Source organism: Poecilia reticulata, linkage group LG15 (genome assembly GCF_000633615.1).
Source record: "Poecilia reticulata strain Guanapo linkage group LG15, Guppy_female_1.0+MT, whole genome shotgun sequence".
Taxonomy (NCBI): Eukaryota; Metazoa; Chordata; class Actinopteri; order Cyprinodontiformes; family Poeciliidae; genus Poecilia; species Poecilia reticulata.
In genome coordinates, this window is record NC_024345.1 from 27,495,230 (window position 1) to 27,516,040 (window position 20,811).

Genomic DNA, 20,811 nt, shown 5'->3' on the forward strand with positions numbered 1-20,811 from the left:
GAGAATACACCTTTCTCCGTTGCACGCACACATACAGCTGCCCTTCTCTGTGTGCTCGGTCAAGTAGAAAGGTGGATCTGTGTCAGGTAGCAAGGGTATTTACTGTTACTGAGACAAGCAGGCCCAGAAAACAGCAGCACAGCCGAGGGAGGCAGGGACCGGGGCCCAGATGAAGGAGAGAAAAGAAAGAAAAGAGTTGACCGGGACGGAAACTGAGAGGTGAAGGAGGGACCGGCCATGGAAAGTAACAAAGTGCATGGGTGCATATGCAAATAGAGAAGCTGGTAATTTATTCAAAAAAGCTCACTCTGTAAAACTCTCTGTACATTAAAGAAAAAATAGTAGTCACTTTTTTGTGTTTAAGCTGAACAACAGATGGCTAAAACATAAAAGTATCCCATTCAATAACACATAAAGTCGACAAGCCAATCCTAAAATCATGGCTACAAAATATTTAACCTTAACCTAATACCTATGATGATACTATGTAAAATACAGACACTAAAAAACTGCTGATACAAATGGAAACTGAATTTTTTTTTCTTCATACAAAGTAAAAAAAACTACTTTTTTGCAGTTGTACATTTTTTATTTTTTGCACAACACTTTGAACTCTATGTACACCGAATATACTCAAGTTTATGTGCTCTTTACATTTCTTACAAATTTTCTCTTGTATCAGGTTAAATCAGATTTTGATTGTGGTAAAATCAATTAGATAAACTGATGACTGGTGATGCAATGGCTAAAATAGTTAAAGCAAAAAATTACCATTTTATGTAATTCCTACATCTAATGTAATGGTAGTAAATTATTTTTTTAGTAACAAATGCAAAACTTTTTACTCGTATCATGATTATCCAGCAAAATTGTCAAGATGTGCTCATTTTGGCATTTGGATAAGCTGTTTTATGATTTTAAGTATTATAGTACAAATAACAGAAATTCTGAAAGCTTAATATGAATTTATTTATTTGTGAGCTGTAGTATACAAATATATGCTAATGACAACAGAAGGATATATTTATATTCTAAAATCAAACTCGCTCTATGTAAGACAGCACGCTTATAGCAGCAATTCTAGTCTCAGTTCTAAGTATAAAAAGCTCTGCACAGTATTATATTTTATTTAATTACAGCATTTTATTCTGTACATTGTAAGTTTCTGTAAAGACTGGTTCAGAAATGATCTGACCAAACTTACCATTTCCGAACTTAGCAGAAAACAAGACGTTAGTTCCCCTTACTAAGGGTGTTTCCCAAGGATGTATTCTGGCATCCATTTTATTCTCTGTTTTTATCATGGTGTTGGAACTAAATGCAGCCAAAATAGATTTAGGTGTCAATGCCAGAGACATTGATATTGGCTATGATGCTTTTTCAGAAAGCTTTTCAGTCACTACAATAATCTTAGCAGAAGCTAAAAACTGTTTTGAACTCCACGGAGACAAAATTTATGACTTTCATTTGCTCTCAGGTCAAGTTAACTGATCCCAGCTGTTACATTAGATCGACGATAAAAAAAAAGTTGCTTCATACAAATATTTAGGAAAAGTATCTCCTGATGGTAACGCTGGTCATCAACAAATCAAAGCTTAGATGTGAACTAATTTAATACAATATAAAAGGTATTTTTCCTTATGCACATTTATTTAAATTGAATTATTATTAGCATTATTAGTATTATTAGTACCACTTTTTCTTTGAAACACAGATAAGATTGAAAATAAACAACAGCAAAAGTCCTAAACAATCCCTGAGCATTGGAAAGAATATAAGCACCATGCATCTCAAACAAGCATTAATGTTCCTGTTTCTCTCTTTGTTTATTTTGTTTATTATTTCTGCTCAGTTACCACGCGGCCCGGTGAGCGAGGGACCACAGGTGCCTGGGTGAATCCGACGGACATCCGTAATTTATCATTCATACGCCGGTGACGGCAGGCCAGGCCGAAATATGGCACGGTAAACACAAACCATATATCATTCACAGACACAGATACACACTGACAGCCACAGACACACGTAAACACACACATACAATGCTTCTTTGAAGAGCGCTGCTTTTATGCGAACACGGAGCCGGACATGGGTCACGTCACAACATGTTTCTTATATCTTTTTCTGTTCATTCCACTTAATCTTCGTCTTTCTGTAGAGATATTCTTCTTCTGCCATATCTTTTTTCCCCCCTTGTTGATTTTTTTTTCTGGAAGACTAGACACTTATATGTATAACACTGTCACCTTTCCCTAACAGAAAACATATTTAGCTGTCTCATGTTGAGTGCAAGAATTTGCTTCCTCTAAACAGTTTTAGTCTTTTGTCTAGACTTCTTTTTATATTCACATAAAATATCCTTTTGACTAACGTTTGGTTTTAATTTTTTTGCATCAACACATCGAAGAGATATCAGCTGCTGCCGGAACTCTTGCAGAAACTCTTTTCCCTCAAATGCCTCCTGCTGCAAAACTTTTAATCCAGGTTTTAAAAGGATATATCACAGTGGGACATCACTGCTGGCCTGCATCTGCCAGAGTGAGCTGAGAGCTGATTTCTGTGTTTACATAAGATTACAGAGCAGGGAGAAAAGAAAGTAGCCGATATAGTAGCTCCAAGCCAGGCAGCTCTCATTTTTAATGCAGCAAATGCTGCCACAAACAACCTGCAGGACAGAAGGGGGATGAGGAGACGTAGCAGAGGTTGGACCGCTAAGTAGCACCACTTACAAGCCTTTAGGGAGCGCCTCCATGTGTATGTTTAATTATGATCTACCCATATAGGATTTGAAGCAGTGGTCAATGATCCTAGCCTCGATGCCAGCACCATGATGCAAATCCCCATATGAGAAATCTCTGGAATATAAAATCTGTTGGAAGAACTGGATTTAAAGCTTTCAGGCAGAGTTGTTAGGCAGGATTTAAAGTACTGGGTTTTATTATGACATAAATTTGCAGATGAACTAAGCTGTAAGTTTTAAAAAATTTATTTAAAAATGTTTTGAATGGCAGATATCAAGAAAAAAATTTGTTCAAAGACCTTCCAATCTGAAAACTTAAACTCTGACCAAAAGGTAGTAACTGGAATTACCTGTGCTCCTGCTTCTGCAGGAATCTGGGGAAGATTCATTCTATTTTACTGCGGAGTGTAGTTTTTATGTCTTTGAAGCACTTTGACAATAAACCCAGACTACAAGAGTAAATCTTTGCATTTAAAAAAATATATACACATATAAAACTTTCACTCCACATCACCCTGAACACACCATTCCCAACATGGAGGTTACAGAATCATGCAACAAAGCTGGTTAGAGCTGATAGTACATTTTGGTTAGAACTTTATATTCAGATCTTGTCCAGTGTGATCTTAAGTCTTTCAACACCCTTGGATCAATCTAATGCTTTCCTTTGGGATCAGTAAAGTATTTTGAATTGAAATTGAATTGAAATACATTGTCAAAATATGGATGTTTAGTAATTTACTAAAGCTATGAGCTAGATGTGGAATGTAATAAACATATAAAAGTAATGACCATAGGATATTTTAAGTTAGAATTTTAAGTTAAAATATTTAACCTACCGTACATCCATTTAGATGTATTTTAGAAATTAAAGATGTGGATATAGTATTTTCACGCCTTATGGAAGGACATGAATTAGTACAGTACAGCTAAAAAATATCAAAACATTTTAAAACCTGGCTCCCAAAGAGTCAGTTTTAGTTCTGAATGATGTCTAAAAACATAACTCAGCTGAAAATGACTGAAAAATTGGTTCTTTGGAGTAACTCCAAAACTCTTTCTTGCACAGACAGACTGTGTTGTGTTTACTGCACTTGTTTCAGTCTGTTTAGTTTATGGGATCCAGGTCACAGTGCAGGCTACATGTGCTGTGAAGCCCAACAGACCAAACATAAGGTCAGTGTGCCCACCTGACCTATCATCGACTGCTCTCACAATCATGTCAATGACTCATAGGGAATGACCTTGGAACATCTGTGCAAAATCGTTACACCTCTACAAAAATATGACAAAATATACATTTTAATGCATTCAAATTGTTTTTCAATGCTTGGTTAATTCATTCTCTCAAATAATATTAAGTCGTCCATATAAGATTGCAACATAGTTACAATCTTACTGGGGCATTTTTACACAGCACTTTACTGTAAGTAAGCATTTAATGCAAAAGAAAGAGGTTGCAAATATACTAAAAAAAATAAAATAATCATTTGTGTGTATTAAGTCAGGAAGGAACTTAAAAGAGAATAAAGATACATTGTGTGTTTAGAAAGAACAGTCCCCACAAAACATGTTGTGTTAATGGGTCCCAATAATGCATGAAAACAAGAAAAAGTGTGTTTGAACATCCCAACACATCCTGTGGTAAAAGCATATTTTAAAGCCTTAGTTTTAAATGAAACTCTACACCTGTCTCAAAATGAAGGCAGAGTGTGAAGACGCATGCGATCCATCAATAAGTGCACTGAGTATTAATGTAGTAATTATTACAGAGCCTGATCCGGTTCAAACATCAGCATGCTGACAGGAAATGGAGCTGGAGATTATGTTTATATGCAGTAATTTTTCATTAATGAGCCTCTCACTGTCAACACTGACCTGACACATGTGAAGGTTTCAAGGAGGAGAAAATACTATACAGCACACCTGTACAGCATGAACGTCCATAGCTCTCAAGCTACATTTACTAAATAGCTCAAGCTCAGTCACAGAGAGTAGAGTGTATGTGAACACCAACATTCAAGTCTTGCCACAAATTCAACACTGTCTATCTTATTATACAGGATTTTGAGTATCCACTCCAGTCTAAATACTTTTGTTGCCCTAACAGGTTTTCTTTTGGTATTGAAAATTGAAAGAGGAGAAATAAATAAGCTGGCAAATGACTTTTACAACATCAAAACAATTCAAAAGATAAAACTGACCGTTCAACAAAAGGAAGTGAGAGAAAATTAGCTGTGTCAACAAACTTTGCCATCTCAATCAACGTAAGCAACATTTTGAAAAACAAAACAATAAAGAAGAACTATCACTGAATGCTACCCACCTATTTTGGAGCAAGGCAACTAGATGTTGGATGTGATTGAGCAGAAAAACACAAAATTCTCAGTACTTATACATACCGTATTTTCCGCAGTATAAGGCGCACCTAAAAACTTTCAATTTCCTCAAAAGCCGACAGTGCGCCTTATAATCCGGTGCGCCTTATATATGGACCAATATTGAGCCACAACAGGTCTAGCAACTACGGTAAGCAGCCGCCAACTTCATTTCAAGCATTTGGTCTCTGTTACCCAGAAAGCAGTTGGGCACAATATCGCAACACCGTGAGTGAAACAATGACTGGGGCAGCCTACTATATAAAGTACTCGGGGACCACTTCTTTACAAATGTAGATGTGTAATAGAGTACGGAACAAATTGGCAACACAAACTACAGCGTCTATTCTATGCGCCTTATAATGTGGTGTGCCTTATATATATAAAAAAAAGTTTTAAAACTTTTTTCACAATTGAAGGCGCACCTTCAATAAATTGAAGGTGCGCCTTATAAAGGTGCGCCTTATAGTGCGGAATATACGGTACTTTCTTCGACCTGACATCAGTCAGACGTAAACCGATGCTGTGTCAGTTAGAAACAAAACCTGTGCTAACTACTTTTCCAACAACTTTCCGCCAAAGAGCCAGCTGACACGGATATGCCCTTTGGCAAGGAATCAAACCCACATAACCTGCTGGATAGCAGCTGGGCTGTGAATGACCTTCCCTCATGGTACAGGTTCTAACCCAACTTGTTGCTGGCAATATCAGCAAACTCCTGCACTGTTAATTCACAGTTGGTTACAGGAGCAAAAAACTGAAAAGAAAGGTCAAAAATATGTTTATTTTATTTTCTCAAGTATTCTTTCTGCCTTGCTTTCACCTTCCTCAGCTGTCTCTTCCTCTCGGTGCACTTTTCTCTGTTTTTCTCACCCTGTGTGTTGAGAAGGACTCAGCAGGTCAGGAGCTTTGGTGGAAATCAGCAGTGTTTTTGTCCATCTTTATGTGTCTTTTTGAACCTTATAGTTACCCTCCCACCTTACTATGCCTTTTTTTAAAAAAAAGAAATCTGGATTTTTATGCCAGCAAACCAGTCAGAGCCTGTTCTATTGAACTCAATGTGTGTGCGTGCGTGCGTGCGTGCGTGCGTGCGTGCGTGCATGCGTGCATGCGTGTGTGTGTGCGTGCGTGTGTGTGTGTTTGGGGGGAAGGTGTGTGCAGGTGAACAAAATGGGAGTGAGAGCTTGTTTTTGGACAGCAGCAGCAACTTGAAATGCAGAGCTGGAGCGGGTGTACGCAATTGTGCATGCGTGACTGTGTGTGTAACCCCAACACCCACCCATTATACACGCAGCCCTGCGACACCCGTCTCATCAAACAGTTGGACGCCGGCCAAGTTCATCTGTTAATGGACAGAGAGTGCCGGGACCCAGCCATTCCTCCCTCTACCCCCTCTGTCTCTCTTTCTCTCCCTCTCTTTTTCCCCTTTGTCCCCCACTCTACCCCCATGCCCTCTCCTCCTCATCTCTCCATATCTATCTTTTTTTTATTCCCCCCCCACCTCAGCTCCTCCCTCATTTCTCTCAACACCTCTTGTACAGATTGGGGCCTGAATTTCCCTCGTGCTGCAAAGATAAACATTGCGTGTGCGTCCTTTTGTCCCGTCAGTGCATCAGCAGGACGGTAGAGGTCTGCTGCACATGTACATCGACCTTTGGAGAGCACCTACAAACAAACAGTCTGAAGCCAGTTTGAGACAACAAGAAGATAAAAAACCAAACAAAAGCTTAAAAGCATGTTAAGTCTACAATCCTTCTGTGAGAGTGTATTTGGGAGAGAAAGAAAAGCAGTGACTACAGTTCAGAGCGTGTTGAAACACATCTGGAGTTCAATCGAAAACTGCAGGAAAAATGGGAGAAGGGAAAAAAAGGGGCATGTGGGATTTCATCCAGGCTTTCCCGTGGAATACTTCATGCTTTACTCTCAATTTAACACTAAAGCCCATGTTTTGATGCCCCAGCAATTAATTTTGGTTGTTGTTGTTTGGTAGGGACAGGATGTGCTCTTTATGTGATGGTTGATTCAGTTTTTAATTATACTGCAGCTGTGGTTGAATGATTGTGTGACAGGAATTTTCAAATGAAAATAAACAATACAGATGATTTTCATTTGACCTAAGCCTAGGATCTTGTAATCTTTCATGAAAGCATGTCTGCTTTCATTATAATATTTTATTTGTTTAATGCTACATGTCACTGGACCTGTTTGAGGTGCTAATTTTAAGGATCTTAACATGCAATTGTGGAGTAGAGAGCAAACATCAGTCACACATTTGCTTTTTTGATGACGTGGTTCTTTTGGCTCCTTCGGTGCATGACTTTCTGTTTATGCTGGCTGGACTCAGAATTGGAGATGATAAAAGAGACTTTTCCTCAAGGGTTAGGCCCAAAGTAGAGCTGCTGCTCCTCCTTACTGAAGGGAGTCAGTTGGGCTGGTTTAGGCATCTGATTAGGGAATCTCCTGGGTTGCATCTGGGCAGATCTCATTGGGAGGAGACTCAGAACGTGCTGAGGATTTTTTTGTATGGGTTTATTTGTAAAAGATGTCTGGAGTTCCCTGTACTTCAGTGAAGTGAAAGAAGGTATGTAGATAATATTTAAAATATTTTCCAGTTTCAGTGTTCAGTGTTCTTTACAAAATTAAAGCTTATTGATCTTTGAGAGAGCAAACTTGCACTATTATTCCATTATCAATATATTTCTTGAAGATGGTCTCAAAACAACAACATTATCATTTATTGCAATAATTAATCATCCAGCAAATTTTGTAATCATGACAGGCCAACCTATCACTTTTCAAAATTTTAACCCAAAATTTCTGTATCATTTCTGTGGCATGCAGCGAAACTCTGTTTGCAATATTGTGTTAATTACACACTGCAAAGAGGTGATTTCTGTGTATTTTTGCCTATTTTGCTGCACAGATACTCTGTTATCGCTATATGCCCTGCTTGAATGCTGATTTGCCCTCACGCAAGTGTATTAACATGGAAACTTGACTAGCTTGCTTAGCGAATCAGGTTGGGTTGACTTGCTGCTTTGTTTTTTTTTACAAACTTACAGAGAATCTGAATAAGCATTTTCAGTGCAGTTTTAGTTTGAATGAGCCACAACCAATTCAACATCTGCATACGGTCACAGTTTTTCATAAAGAAAAAAAGAATGTTTATAGTTGTGTTTGTAGATGCTTCAGTATTTCTGTGCCAGTTAACACACCCACAGACTCAGACAGAAAAGCTTAAAAGGTACGTTTTAGCAGCTCTTTATCCATTTTAGGGGTGGGGGTAGGATAAGAGAGGAGGGGGGTGTTGAAGATGAATTATCCATTAGATTTCATCATATCTTACGCGGGCAATTACATCAAGAAAATGATCGCGGGCACGGGATCAATTATGCATGCCCTTGGCCAAAGACCAGGCACTAGGCAGAAGGAGAGGGCATGTGCACACTCACACACACACACACACACACACACACACACACACACACACATGTGCAAAGACAAGGAGGATCTCATAGATGTGGCGCATCAGTTCATCTTACTGCCTAAAAAGTTCATACGCTTAATAATTTAGTTGTGTTCTGGATACAGTTTCCCAACTGAATATTAACAACTTTGAAGTGAGTAACAGCAGCCAGAGGTGTGTGTGCGTGTGCATGTGCATGTGCATGCGTGCGTGCGTGCGTGTGTGTGTGTGTGTATGTGTGTATTTGTAAGGGGGCTAAAAGAGACCTCAGGAAACAGGTCTTGTGAGTCCCACCGGAGACAGCACCTCGAAACACACACATACACGCACCCACACACACTTTCACTCATCCATTACAACACCGTTTGCAACAGCGCTCATTCCTGAGCAATTAAGAATTCCTTTTCATCGGTACGTAGGTTCCCATATCTCGCTCACAGCGCTTGTACACAAACCAGGAGAATAGGAGGGAAAAGCAGGAGTGTCTGTGTGAGAGTTAGAGGTTAGGAAGGGAGGTTTAAAGATGAGAGAGAAAAAACAATAAAGAGGAAAACAAAGAGATTAATGCCTGTGTTGTGCTTCATGTTTGTTGTTTCTACTTTCTTAATTGTCAGGCTTTATTAGTGAAAGAAAATTGATTTACTTTATTGACTCTTCTTTTTGTCTTGCTCTCACAAAAAAGAAACATAGGTATCTGAGTACAAAGGCGGAATAGAGCGTGTTTCTGCACACGCAGCTTGCAGAAACAGAAGCATTTTTCCTGCTAACGACAGAACAATAGGATGCATTTTCTTTGTCTCCTTCCTTTTTAAAGAGTTTTTGCCAACGGTTGAAGAGAAAGTCAATTAGGAAGACGAATCACTAGCTCCAAAATGGCAGCTGAAGATAGAGATGAGTAAGGACGGAGGAAAGAAAAAAAAAAGACATGTATCTGACACGAGTTTGTTCAAGGAGAAGCAGAAAGACTGAAAAAGATGTGGGCATCGAGAAATCTTTTCCAACATGTCAGGACCTAAATGTACAGGGGAGAGCCAGATGGTTCACGCTGGGTGATCTTTGTCAGTGTGTTTGTGAAAAACAAGAAGTGTAATGGGGAAACAGAGAAGACATCATGCAAATTAAACGCATCCAATCTCTGGCTCACTCCTCAGTCACTGTTTCAATTAAAAAAATGCTACTTTCATTTATATTAGTCTAGGAAAACACATACATATCTCTAACCTAAGGCGTGAATGAATAAAAACACACACACACACACATATGCACAAAGAGGCATTAAAACACACAAACACCTCCTGACATGCCGGCTCTGACAAGCGTGGCTGATGTGTGCCTCCAATGCGCATGGTAATAGCCCAATCAAAAATGCAAAACAATTGGCAATTACTGTGAGGACCTAATGGTCATTAGAATTTACAACAAGGTAATGAACTAAAGTCTGCCCATTGCATGCATATTCATAAAGCTATCTGAGCTTTGAAGATTAAAGTAGCGCTTAAAATTCAAATGAGCCACCGCAAATTATCGGGAAAAAGTCAGGTCTTCTGCTGGTGACGATGATTTGGAGTCTGAGCTTATAATCAGTCCAGAAACTGATGTTGGTAGCCATAAAATGTGAGACTGCCGACCGGCAAAGAAGCGTCTACTTTGAAAACGTCTATTTGTGCTCATGGACATGTTAAATGCCTTTTAAAGAAAAGGTTTTATGGTCAGATGAGGCATTACTGAGCAGTTTGATGACAAGAAGAATGAGTTGATGTGAGGTTATTAAACCTAACAATGCAACTTTAATTGTCAAGCATTACGGCGGCAGCGTTTTCATTTGTTCTGCTACTGGAAGTGGATGTAATAATAAAAATCGGAGAATTACATCAATATTCTGCATCTTCATGCAGGCAAAAATTACATTTCTTCAATGGCTCAGAGCTCAACCATGTTAAAAATGTGTGAACTTCAGTAAAAGTCGCTTCCAGTCAGTTTAGAAAAGCTCCAATTATTTAGAGCAGTGATCGAATGTCCATCCATTCATTGCTGATGGCTTCAAATAGAGTGGATGAGAAAGAAACTTATTTAAGGACATTCAACTAAATACTAGTGAAGGGTGTGTTCATATATATGAGCTTATGTGTATAGTTGTTGACCATGTGTGGACTAGAGAAAAGCCCCAATAAAGGAAAATATAGGCATGTAATTATTTTTGTTTGTTCATCTATATCAATGGGATCTTATTGCAACTGTCTATATATTTGAAGTTTATCAAATTGCAACAAAGTAAAAAAAAAACAAAACACATTAGAAAATTAGGTTTGTGGTAGAAGGACGGTTTTGCCGCAGAACATTTTAGAGTAAGCCAATGTGTAATTTAATTTGTCAATTCATATCAATGTCAATATGTTGCTCGTAATTTCTCATCTGGTTCTGAAATGAGGAAAACTGCGAAACTAGCGGCAGAGTTGGATGATCAGTTTGTATTGTCTGGACAAGATTTTATAACCCAGGGCTGTTTTTCTTTCTGTTTGTGTTCAGGTAAAAAGCTTCAGATGCAACTGCAGTGATATGTTTGAAGCTAAAAGTCCATCTGTTTACAACATGCCGAGAAGAAGGATGCGAAACGAAGGAGGAGACGGTCGCCGTGACAGGAGGAAGCCGACTGAATCTCAGGATGCAAAACTCAACAATTAGACTGACTCACACAGAGTGGTGTGTCCACAGTCTGTGTTCTGCTTACATAAGCAGCTACATATAGTGCGGTCATACGTCGAAGTAGCAGTTCAGCCAAACTGGAAGCAAGGAATCAGAGTGGAGACACACACACACGCACACACACTGCCAGCTCAGCTCTGGCCGCCTTTAACAGGGACTATCCTGCATAAACTCACACTGAAAACACACAACTGATGTAAGTAATGACAGGTAACACTGACGAATGGACACATAAGTAGTCTGTGTGTGTGTGTGTGTGTGTGTGTGTATGCGTGTGTATGTCTCTGTGTGTGTGGTATATAAAGCCAGTCTGTAATCCAGTGGCCTATATAAATAAGCTTTGTAGTGTATAAACAGTTTTATGTACAAGCCTTCAACATAATAAGAGAGCTGAGCTACATGTGCAGCCCCTGTGTGTGTGTGCATGCCTCGCAACAGACACTCACACACTCACACAAAGTGAGCGGCCAAAAACAGCAGCTTTCCCTCTCACCACCAAGAAGTAAATGTAGCGTGGATGTCGAGGCACTTGCATAAACACAAAGAGCCGGATCAATAAACAATCCTCCATCACAGAGAGCGGGTCGACCTGACGTCACCGACACGCCGCCACCACCGCGGGGAAATAATCCCCCTTCTTCCAACGTCTCATCCCGCCCTGTCACTGTTTGGGGAAAGTTTGCCAGCCAGCCAAAAAAAGCGTGGAGATTTTTCCTTTTTCTTTTTTTATTGTTTTGTTTTCTTTTTTAACACATCTGTCATCATCGCTGACCGTTGTTGCTGTTTTGGTGCGTCAGCGCCGCGCTTCTCAGAGAACAGCCGTCAGTCAGAACGTGTGGGCAGTCTGACGTCTTTTCCTTGGGATTTTTTATTTTTTGAAGTCGTTTCTTCATCATCGTGGTGGTGCTGTCCATTTCCTGCTCTGCTTCTATTTATTCCAAACCCAGAAAAAAGGCATCATTTCCAGCATGGCATGGGTTGATAGGAGATCTCACTGAATATTAATCTGATATGATAAGATTTTATGGCATTAAAATATAATCTAATCTAACAACATAATCTCCAGCTTCTAAAAGATCGATACATTTACAATTTTAGGATCGATTGAATTTATTCGTAGATTATTAGTAGAAAAATACGTTCATAAGACGATTATCCTATTTGTCATTCTGCTTTTCATAGAGTAACACATTAACAAAGATTTTAGCCGGTTAGCTACGGAAGTCGGCTGCTGAACAGACGTCCCACTCGTACCATAACAAGACTGATTGATAGTGACTATTTAGCTTCTCCAACATGACTCTTTTTCGTGACCAAAAATATTCCTCAACATCTAAATTTGCGTTTTTGTAAGTAACATGGAACAGTTTCAGAGGTGGCTTTCAGCCTCCTGCCCACCAGTGTGCAGCAGCAGCAGCATTGCTCTGTGCTCCATACAGCCAAAAAAAACTCTGATGATTTCTCTGGCGTCTCATTTAAAGGTTTTTAAACCGCATAAACAGAATCGCGGAACATTTTAGCAGTTTTGCAACGTGGCTTTATGACTGTCTTACATTACGCTTCGGTACTTTTCACATGACGTTTTGTAAATTTTCAAGTAAAAATGGAAAATCTCAACACACTTTTCATCTGACTAGCAATGCACAGAAACATGGAGTAATGTTACAACTTCAATTCTCAGCCAGAGAACATTTCACTCAGTCTTCTTCTCTCGCATGTCATTGGAGTTTTTTTTTAAACTACATTTTCTAAACACTTGATGTACCTCAGTACCAGCAGTCGGCCCTGGTTTAGTTCACCACACCAGGAGCACATTGCCGTCAGCATCTGCACTGGCAAATCTGATTTTCAAGAGCACAACCGGCTGCTATTTAATACTGATACATTATTAATGACTGTTGATCATCAATTTATCTTCTTTTGCCACGTTATTTGCCTTGCATCACTTTCTCTGCAGGAGCATGATTTGTTGGAGGAAAAGAAATACCAATCAACGCCATAAGCACAACAAAACACACCAAAAAAAAAAACAAGGATCAAAGCAACCTGCTGTACATATGTGCAGGAATCTAATGATCACCGCAGGGAATCTCTCAGCTACTCCACAAAGAAGTCAAAGGTCACAGTCAGGATCACATTCAGCCTTAGCTTTAATCTCAATCCCTTGTTTTGACCACTATTTTTTTTTTCTTTTTTTTCCAAACTGCAAAGCCTAAGAAACCGCTTGCATGATCCCCCTCTGCGCCTCCGGAGGAGTCACAAGTAACACTGGTGATGTTGTCGGGATGTCATCAGGGTTACCTCAGCCCGGGCCTCAAGCTTCACAAGTCTGGGAGAGAAAGCAGAGCTGCAGACAGAGGAGGACGGAGGTGCTCGCTAAGCGGACAGGGTTCAAAACCAGGAGCTTAACGAAATCTTCTCGGCAGTTGCGGAAAGCCAGGATACCTCGGCTTTACAAATATTCAAGCAGAAAACCTGCCAGACGAGGATGCAGGACGAGGTTTATAGTAGTTAACACTTTAATGCTGTCTTATATAACAGTGTGGGTGTGTGTGCTGTGGAATTACCAAGCAGGATAAAGCTCGAGTCAACTGACTCGTCTTTGTTTTATTGCTGCTCTTAATACCATAAGCAGCAAAATTTAGTTTTTTAGCACCATCGCCCCATGCTGCCCATATTCAGTTTTTCTTCTTTTTGTTGAGCACTAAATAATTTATTCCATCTTAGTTTATTTATAAAATGCCAATTTACAGCAAAAATCATCTCAACTCGCTTTACAACACAACTGATTCAAATCATATCAAATATAGTTAAATCAAAACAATTCAATCCACTCATAAAAACAGATTAAGATTCTCTTCCTATCATCCCAGGTCAGATTTAACTAACACAGATTCACACACAGATGCCATTTGACAAAAACTGGTAAATCTACATAAGCCCTCCCGATTTAACTGAGTCGTTCACTTTTCATCTATCCATCCTCCTGAGAAAGTATGAGGCGACAGTGGACAGCCGGTTGCATCAACATATAAATTTGTACCCCATATGATTTAGAAATTACTTCTTTTTTTTTAGTCACACTTAAATGTTTCAAATAACCAAACACATTTTGAAGAGAAAGATTATTTTTTCTTTTCAAAACCAACTGGAATGAAACAAAAATATATATATAATTTTAAAACACAAATGTTGAAATTACAGTCAGCCATGGTGGTGTTCATGTCAAAGTTTAGGGTTAGAGTAACTTAGTGACTGGATCTGGACAACGAGAAAATATCTGACCTAAAGTTTGTGACCTTAAGCTGAAGCAACTTGGATAATGTAGCAGGACAACGATCCAAAGCACGTTTGAATTGTTCAAAAACAAACAAGAAAATGAAGATAACAATGAGAGAGTTCAGGAAGACCCTAATCGAGGTCTGAAAATAAATATGATTAAGATGTAGACATGTTAGACACGTCAGTCAAGCTTCAAAATCCTCAAATGTGGCTGAACTAAAACAATTCTGCAACAAAGACTGGGCCAAAATTCCTCCACAGTTTGATGATTGTTGATGTCAGCAGGAGAGGCAATGTTGGCTTGGATAGATTTTTTTTAACCTCAATAAATGAAATCATCTTTTGCATTCATCAGGTTACTTTGTCTGATTTTAAAAAAACAGAAGAAATCTGAAGGGGGGAAAATACTTTCTCCCAGTGAGGTTTAGATCAATATACAGATATATAACACAATGCAGACCACTGGCCTTTGCAGAAGATTATTAGCTTTTCCAGTCGTCCCAGTAACCTGTACTGCATGTGTTATCCTGCCGCTGATGATTCCCACACACACACACGCACACACAGCAGCGTGTTTACATTCGGAGAGGCCATTCACTGTGCCGACGCTGTTCAAACGCAGCGCAGCACTCGAGTCCACTAAATAAAATCTTATGTGGAGAAATAAAGAAAGGCGGACAAAAAGGGAGAGCGACAATAGATTAGTGATGGCAGCCAGCGTGTGAAATCTCTTTGTTGGGCTCGCTGGGATGTTCCACAGCATGAAACACACACTCACACACACACATGCCCACCAAACATACTGTAATTGATTCAGTATCAATTGGCTGTCCTGGATTTGCATTGACTGCTAATGCATCGGGGTGAGACTCAAAGAGAGAGAGAGGGAGGGAGAAAGAGAGACAGACGAGAAAAAGGGAAAAGAAAAAGCAGAGGAAGGATACGAGATGGAGGGAGAGCGTTCTGAAACGGAGCCAGACTGTGATTGGGTGTTAAAAATGCACTAATGTGCACTGAGATGGGCAGCATTAGCCACTGATGATAAGCTAATTGCTAATCAGTAGATCATAGACTAACAACGCTCGTGGTGTGAGGCTCCAAGCCAGGACGGCACTTCAGGGGGGCCAGGGCGGAATGGAGGACCGGATATTTTGGGTTCAGAAATGTGAGAAATTTTGGGGGGATTCATCATCCTGCTCTTGTAGCGATAAAAATCCGTGCTAATGAGCTAATACAGATAGCTTATCAGCCAATGTTTCACTGAAACGCAGATCGCTGGCCTCATCTCGACTCGACATCCAAACCACGTGAGCTAAATTCTTGCACCTCATTACGAGGAAATCAATTTGGAAAAACCAAACAATAGGAGTTGTATTTACAGCTGAAATAATCCACAAAGAATTCCTTCGAAATTTCAATCTTCAAACCAAATACATTTTTACATTAATATCCACTGTTGATGGGGAAAAAAGAAATGGGACAAGACATAGCTGTTCACACTTCACACACACACACACACACACACAGACCCCTCTCTCTTTCGAGACATTAGCGATGCTGTTTCTGAGCGAGGGACCGCCTCAGGGATTATAATCAGAATTTTCATCTCAGTTAGGGATTAATAGAATAAATGGGCAAGCAAGAGAGCGCTGAGCATTTATGTGTGTGTGACTTTAATGGTCAGGTACCCAGCCTTTTTTTGCAGCAATGATTTGCCTTTTCATTTATCACACACACACACACACACACACACACACACGCAAACATCTAGGCCAGAGCTGTTTGTTGGTTGCAGAAAAAAAGCAAAAGTAAGTGTGCTTTGTGTGGCTCAGATGCAGATGTTTATTTTTTTTATTTCAAAATGCACATGCTCTCAGCTTGCACAGTACGCAGGATGCATCCAGATGTAAACATGGGGGTGCATAAACTGTAAATTATGTCCAGTCAGCGTTATTATGTTGGAAAATATTCAGGCCGTTCAGTAAAAACAGAAGTTGCATCTTGATTCCTTTTGTTCCTCTTGTCCAGAGGCTCTATAAAGTTTATAAAGCACAACATTCACAAATAAGAAACACACACAAGTCATCTTTCTTCTTTTCAGTGTCACTGTGAATATTTTTGGATCGCCACAATCGCAGCTTCAGCAGATTATTATATATATATATATATATATATTTTTTTTTTTTGCATCTCCTGCCAGTTTGGGGTCAATTAGGATGAAAGCTGGGGTCGGATAGGGGAGGGAGAGGGGGGCGGCTGGAGGGTGCTGGCTTTAATTATCAGCTATCAGGATGAATGTGTTGCAGAGATTGGCTGCTGCGGAGAGAGGGAAGCTCCGCAGAAAGAATGGCAAATTAAAGGGGAAAGACGTAAATTTAAACAGACCGTTTAGAGATGTGTTTCCCCCCTTTTCATGAACCGGCAAACTTTTAATAATGCTCGGCCTGTCCACCGCTCAGTGTGGTGTCAAGCCTGGAGAAGATGTATGCTGCTGCTGTCCTGTTTTCCTGTCCTGTCTGAGCGTACAGCTGTTCCCACCAAGACGTTCCCACACGCAGCACTATTCAAGCAACCAGACGCCCTTATTATGATGTAAATCGCTCTAATAACCCAGTTTAGCTGGTGAGTGTCTGCGAGAGTGAGAGTGTGTAAGAAAGCATGTGTGCGTGTGTGTGTGCGTGTGTGTGTGTGTGCGTGTGTGTGTGTGTGCGTGTGTGTGTGTGTGTGTGTGTGTGTGTGTGTGTGTGTGTGTGTGTGTGTGTGTGTGTGTGTGTGTGTGTGTGTGTTTTACATACGTGCAGACACCAGAGAAGCATATAAGCTAAAAGACGAGCTCGCGTTCCTGCCGTTGTGGAGAGAAAAGGTCAAGGATGGCGCAGATTTTCCCAAAAAATCTCCGTTCCCGTAGCTGCAACGTTTCAATCATGGGAACCGAGTTCAGCTCCAAATGTGGAATATGGGGCTCATTTTCTCAAATTCCTGAGCTGTGTTCGGCAAACGGAGTGATGAGGGGTGTTTTTCATCTCTCCCTCTCCGTGCAACAGCTAATTTAGTACACGGCTAAAAACTGCCGCTAATTAAAATGCACAAGGAAGCGGGTGGGGGGGGAGAAATAGCACTGTAACAAATAATTAGTGGTGTTAGAACATTTCCGTGAGCGAGGCTCTCGTTTGATTCAAAAACGGAAAGTGGAAGGATTCTCCAGCGTGAAGGTAAACTCCGAGAGGGAAACTGACGTGGGCCAAATTTATTTGGGTAAAATACGGCGCCCTGGGAAGGAGGGCGGGCGCACCAAGAGCAGGAGACATAAACAGAGTCCCAGCGAGACGCTTCAGCTGCTCCCAAGACCAAAACTCACACACACTGGTCAGAAAATGATCCTGCATCAACACACACACACATACACATGCCTTGACCAATGGGAAAACAAATTCAAGGGCACTCTTGTCTCCTTTCAACTGGCCAGTGGGAATAGGCCACACTGGGTAGGCACACACACGCTGCACAGCTGGTTAATAAAGCCCTGCCTCACACAAACAGATACACACTACATCCTGACCAGTTGGTGCAGCACACACTTCACTGGTCCACTGTCCGACCCGTGAAGTTCAGGCAGACCTGAGTTGGTTTTACTGGGACAAATGTTTTCATTCAGAAGCAACAAAACATGCCGGCTTGTTGTACTACAATAAAAACACGACTTAAAAAACCTTCTGTCCTTTCAAAAGGATAAGAAATATGCATCTGAGCTCCTCCAAACTTCTACTAGAGCTGTTTCTGAGGGCAGTGAAGGGAAAAGGCGAAGTACAGCTAAACATCCAGCCATGATCACACACAAGCCCATGCTCTGAACGTTCAGTCACCTGTTTTTCTGCAGCCTGCCGCGCCTGTGTTCATGTAGAGCTGGAGGTGATGCATGTTGCTCTGTTTACCTGGGAGGGGCTCCTGCTTTGGGCAAATCCCCCGAGGCGACGAGAACCTCTCATCGTCTTCGTCTGCTAGCGTGGCCTGAACCCCGACTTCAACCGGCCTCCGGCCACGCAGAGAGTTCAGAGCGGGTGAAGGGGTGAGGGCCAAACCAGGGGAGGGCGAAGGGGGCTTGTCCAGCCCCCTGCCTATGGCGAGGCAGGGTGGCCCGTGGCATCGCTTCCTCTTGTGCTCGATGAAGAGCAAGATGTCTGCCAGGGGGAAGGTGGCCTGGCACTGACCGCAGGTCAGGAGGTCCTGCTCCGGCGAGGGGTGAGAGTCCGGACCCAGCCGGGCCAACCGGCCCGCAGTGGGGACCGGATGGTGGCCGTTGAGGCTGCCGCTGTCCTCCGAGTGCTCCGAGCAGCGCTCCGACAGCTCCTCCGACGAGACGACGGCCGTGGAGAGGGGCTCGGCTGCTGCGGAGGCAGAGGGGAGAGAAATTAGATACTTGTGTTTAAATTTCCAACCTATTGATGCGACTCCTGGTGGGATGTGATGAGAGGGACCCAACGGTCACACACAGGATCAGAGTCATGGAGACGGAGCTTCACATGTGGTTCACACAATAAGGGGCTGAGAACGAGGGCCTTGTAATAATAGAAATGCACAAAATGCAGCAAAAGTGATTACAATGCAAGATGGATCTGGATCACAGATCACAGCAATAAACGGTGGGAAATAATATCCCGAATGGATGCAAAGCTCCAATCACACGGCTTTAAAGATAACAATTTCATAGCCAATGACAGGGGGAGCTTAGAAAATGATGCGTTGAAAAACCTAAATATGTGGATGAGTTTGACTTGCCGGTCCGTGTTTGTACACGGGCTGAGCCTTTAATCAGCGCGGAGGATTGTCACAAACACATCCAGCACATGTGCTGCAAAAGGAGAAGGAGGGACAATGGGACGACTAGTCCCTCTGCTTGTGCCTCACGTCCGGACCTCAGAAGAGTCCAGTTTCTCCCTCCTAAGGTGAGGAAAAGGTGGACATGACTGCTTTTTAAGGAATCTTCTTGTAGAGCTCAGGAAGCAGCAAACTGGGAGGACTAAAACTCAGCGTCCCTCTTTTAAAAGAAAATCTTCCAGTCCAAGGTGAAGAGTCTGACTCTGAGCTAGTAGCCTAATGTGCGCTGACCTTCTTTACTCATCTGCCAATTTCACATTTTAATGAACTTAAGACCACTGAGAATCAAAAAATAGATTTTAATTTTCACCATCTGGGTGATTGGATACAGATTTTGGTCTGATAACAGGAAGGGGGGCAGGGAGATGGGACGGAGCGCCGTGTGCACACACGTGTGGCCGAGTGTCTGCGGGAAAGTGTGTGTCTACAAGGGAGGGAGAGAGGCTGGGTTGGTGGGAATGTGGACTGCACCCCTCCTCAAGGAAATATCTGGACGTCACGGTCCTGAACGACATCAAACTGGGACGTGGATTCTCCAGGCCCAGCAGCTTCCTGAACACCGCTTCCAAAATATTCCCTGTCTTTGATTAATATTCAGGTCTATGCAAGTTAGACAAAAAAAACCCTGAAGAGGGGTAGCATTAAATCCACTTATTTGTTTAAAAATAAATGTTTTCTATCTGCAAAAAGCTCCTGACATATGAAGGTGAAATTGAGAGACAACTTGTAAACTGAAAAGGAGGTAAATTACTAAAAAAGAAAAAAAAAACAAACAAAAAAAATCTCAGTAAAACAGAAACATGCAGAAGCCACTCATCTGTGTCTAATTTTAGAGCTGAGCAAACAAGAAAAGGAGCAGAGGGGATATGTCTGCTGCTCACTAAATTCACATGCCACAACAGGATTTACAGCCATCACTTTACAGACATGCTTTTTCAGTTAGATTGTTCCTTTCAAAAGACTGAAAATATCTGTTGACACAAAGTAAATCCAACATTTTCTGGAGGATAAAAGACACCTTTAGTGGAAATGCAACGTGTTTTTAAAAACAGGAAATGTAGAATTATGTAAAATTATAAGAAGGGAAACGGGAATGAAAATAAATGTCCAAGTTTTTTATTATTATTATTATTATTACTGTTATTATTATTATTGTTGTTGTTGTTTTGCTCCTGTGGCTGAATTTTGAGCCCCGTTTGCTACATTTGGAAACCTCTGTGTGTCTGTGTGCTGGAGAAAATTTGCGTGGCGGACAGAATGGGTGCAAAGGCTACATGTATGTAAAAAGTGATGCACAGACAAAACGGGGGGGAGTTCCGGAGAGAGGACGTAGGTTTGGGGTGATGAAGACGAACTGGGGAGGGGGG

General features: G+C 41.1%; 1 protein-coding gene across 3 annotated transcripts in view; it reads right to left on the bottom strand.

Moving 5' to 3' along the window:
* The window catches only part of bcl11aa (BCL11 transcription factor A a), a 54,988-nt gene that overhangs the window by 32,498 nt on the left and 1,679 nt on the right, over window positions 1-20,811 (bottom strand). Inside the window, exon 2 of one of the 3 annotated variants that reach the window (XM_017309040.1) lies at window positions 18,502-18,951. In XM_017309040.1, coding sequence (XP_017164529.1) covers window positions 18,502-18,951 — 450 coding nt within the window. Of the gene's footprint in view, window positions 1-18,432; window positions 18,955-20,811 lie in introns of all 3 variants that reach the window. The other 2 variants (XM_008430340.1, XM_008430338.1) reach the window with 2 other exon arrangements.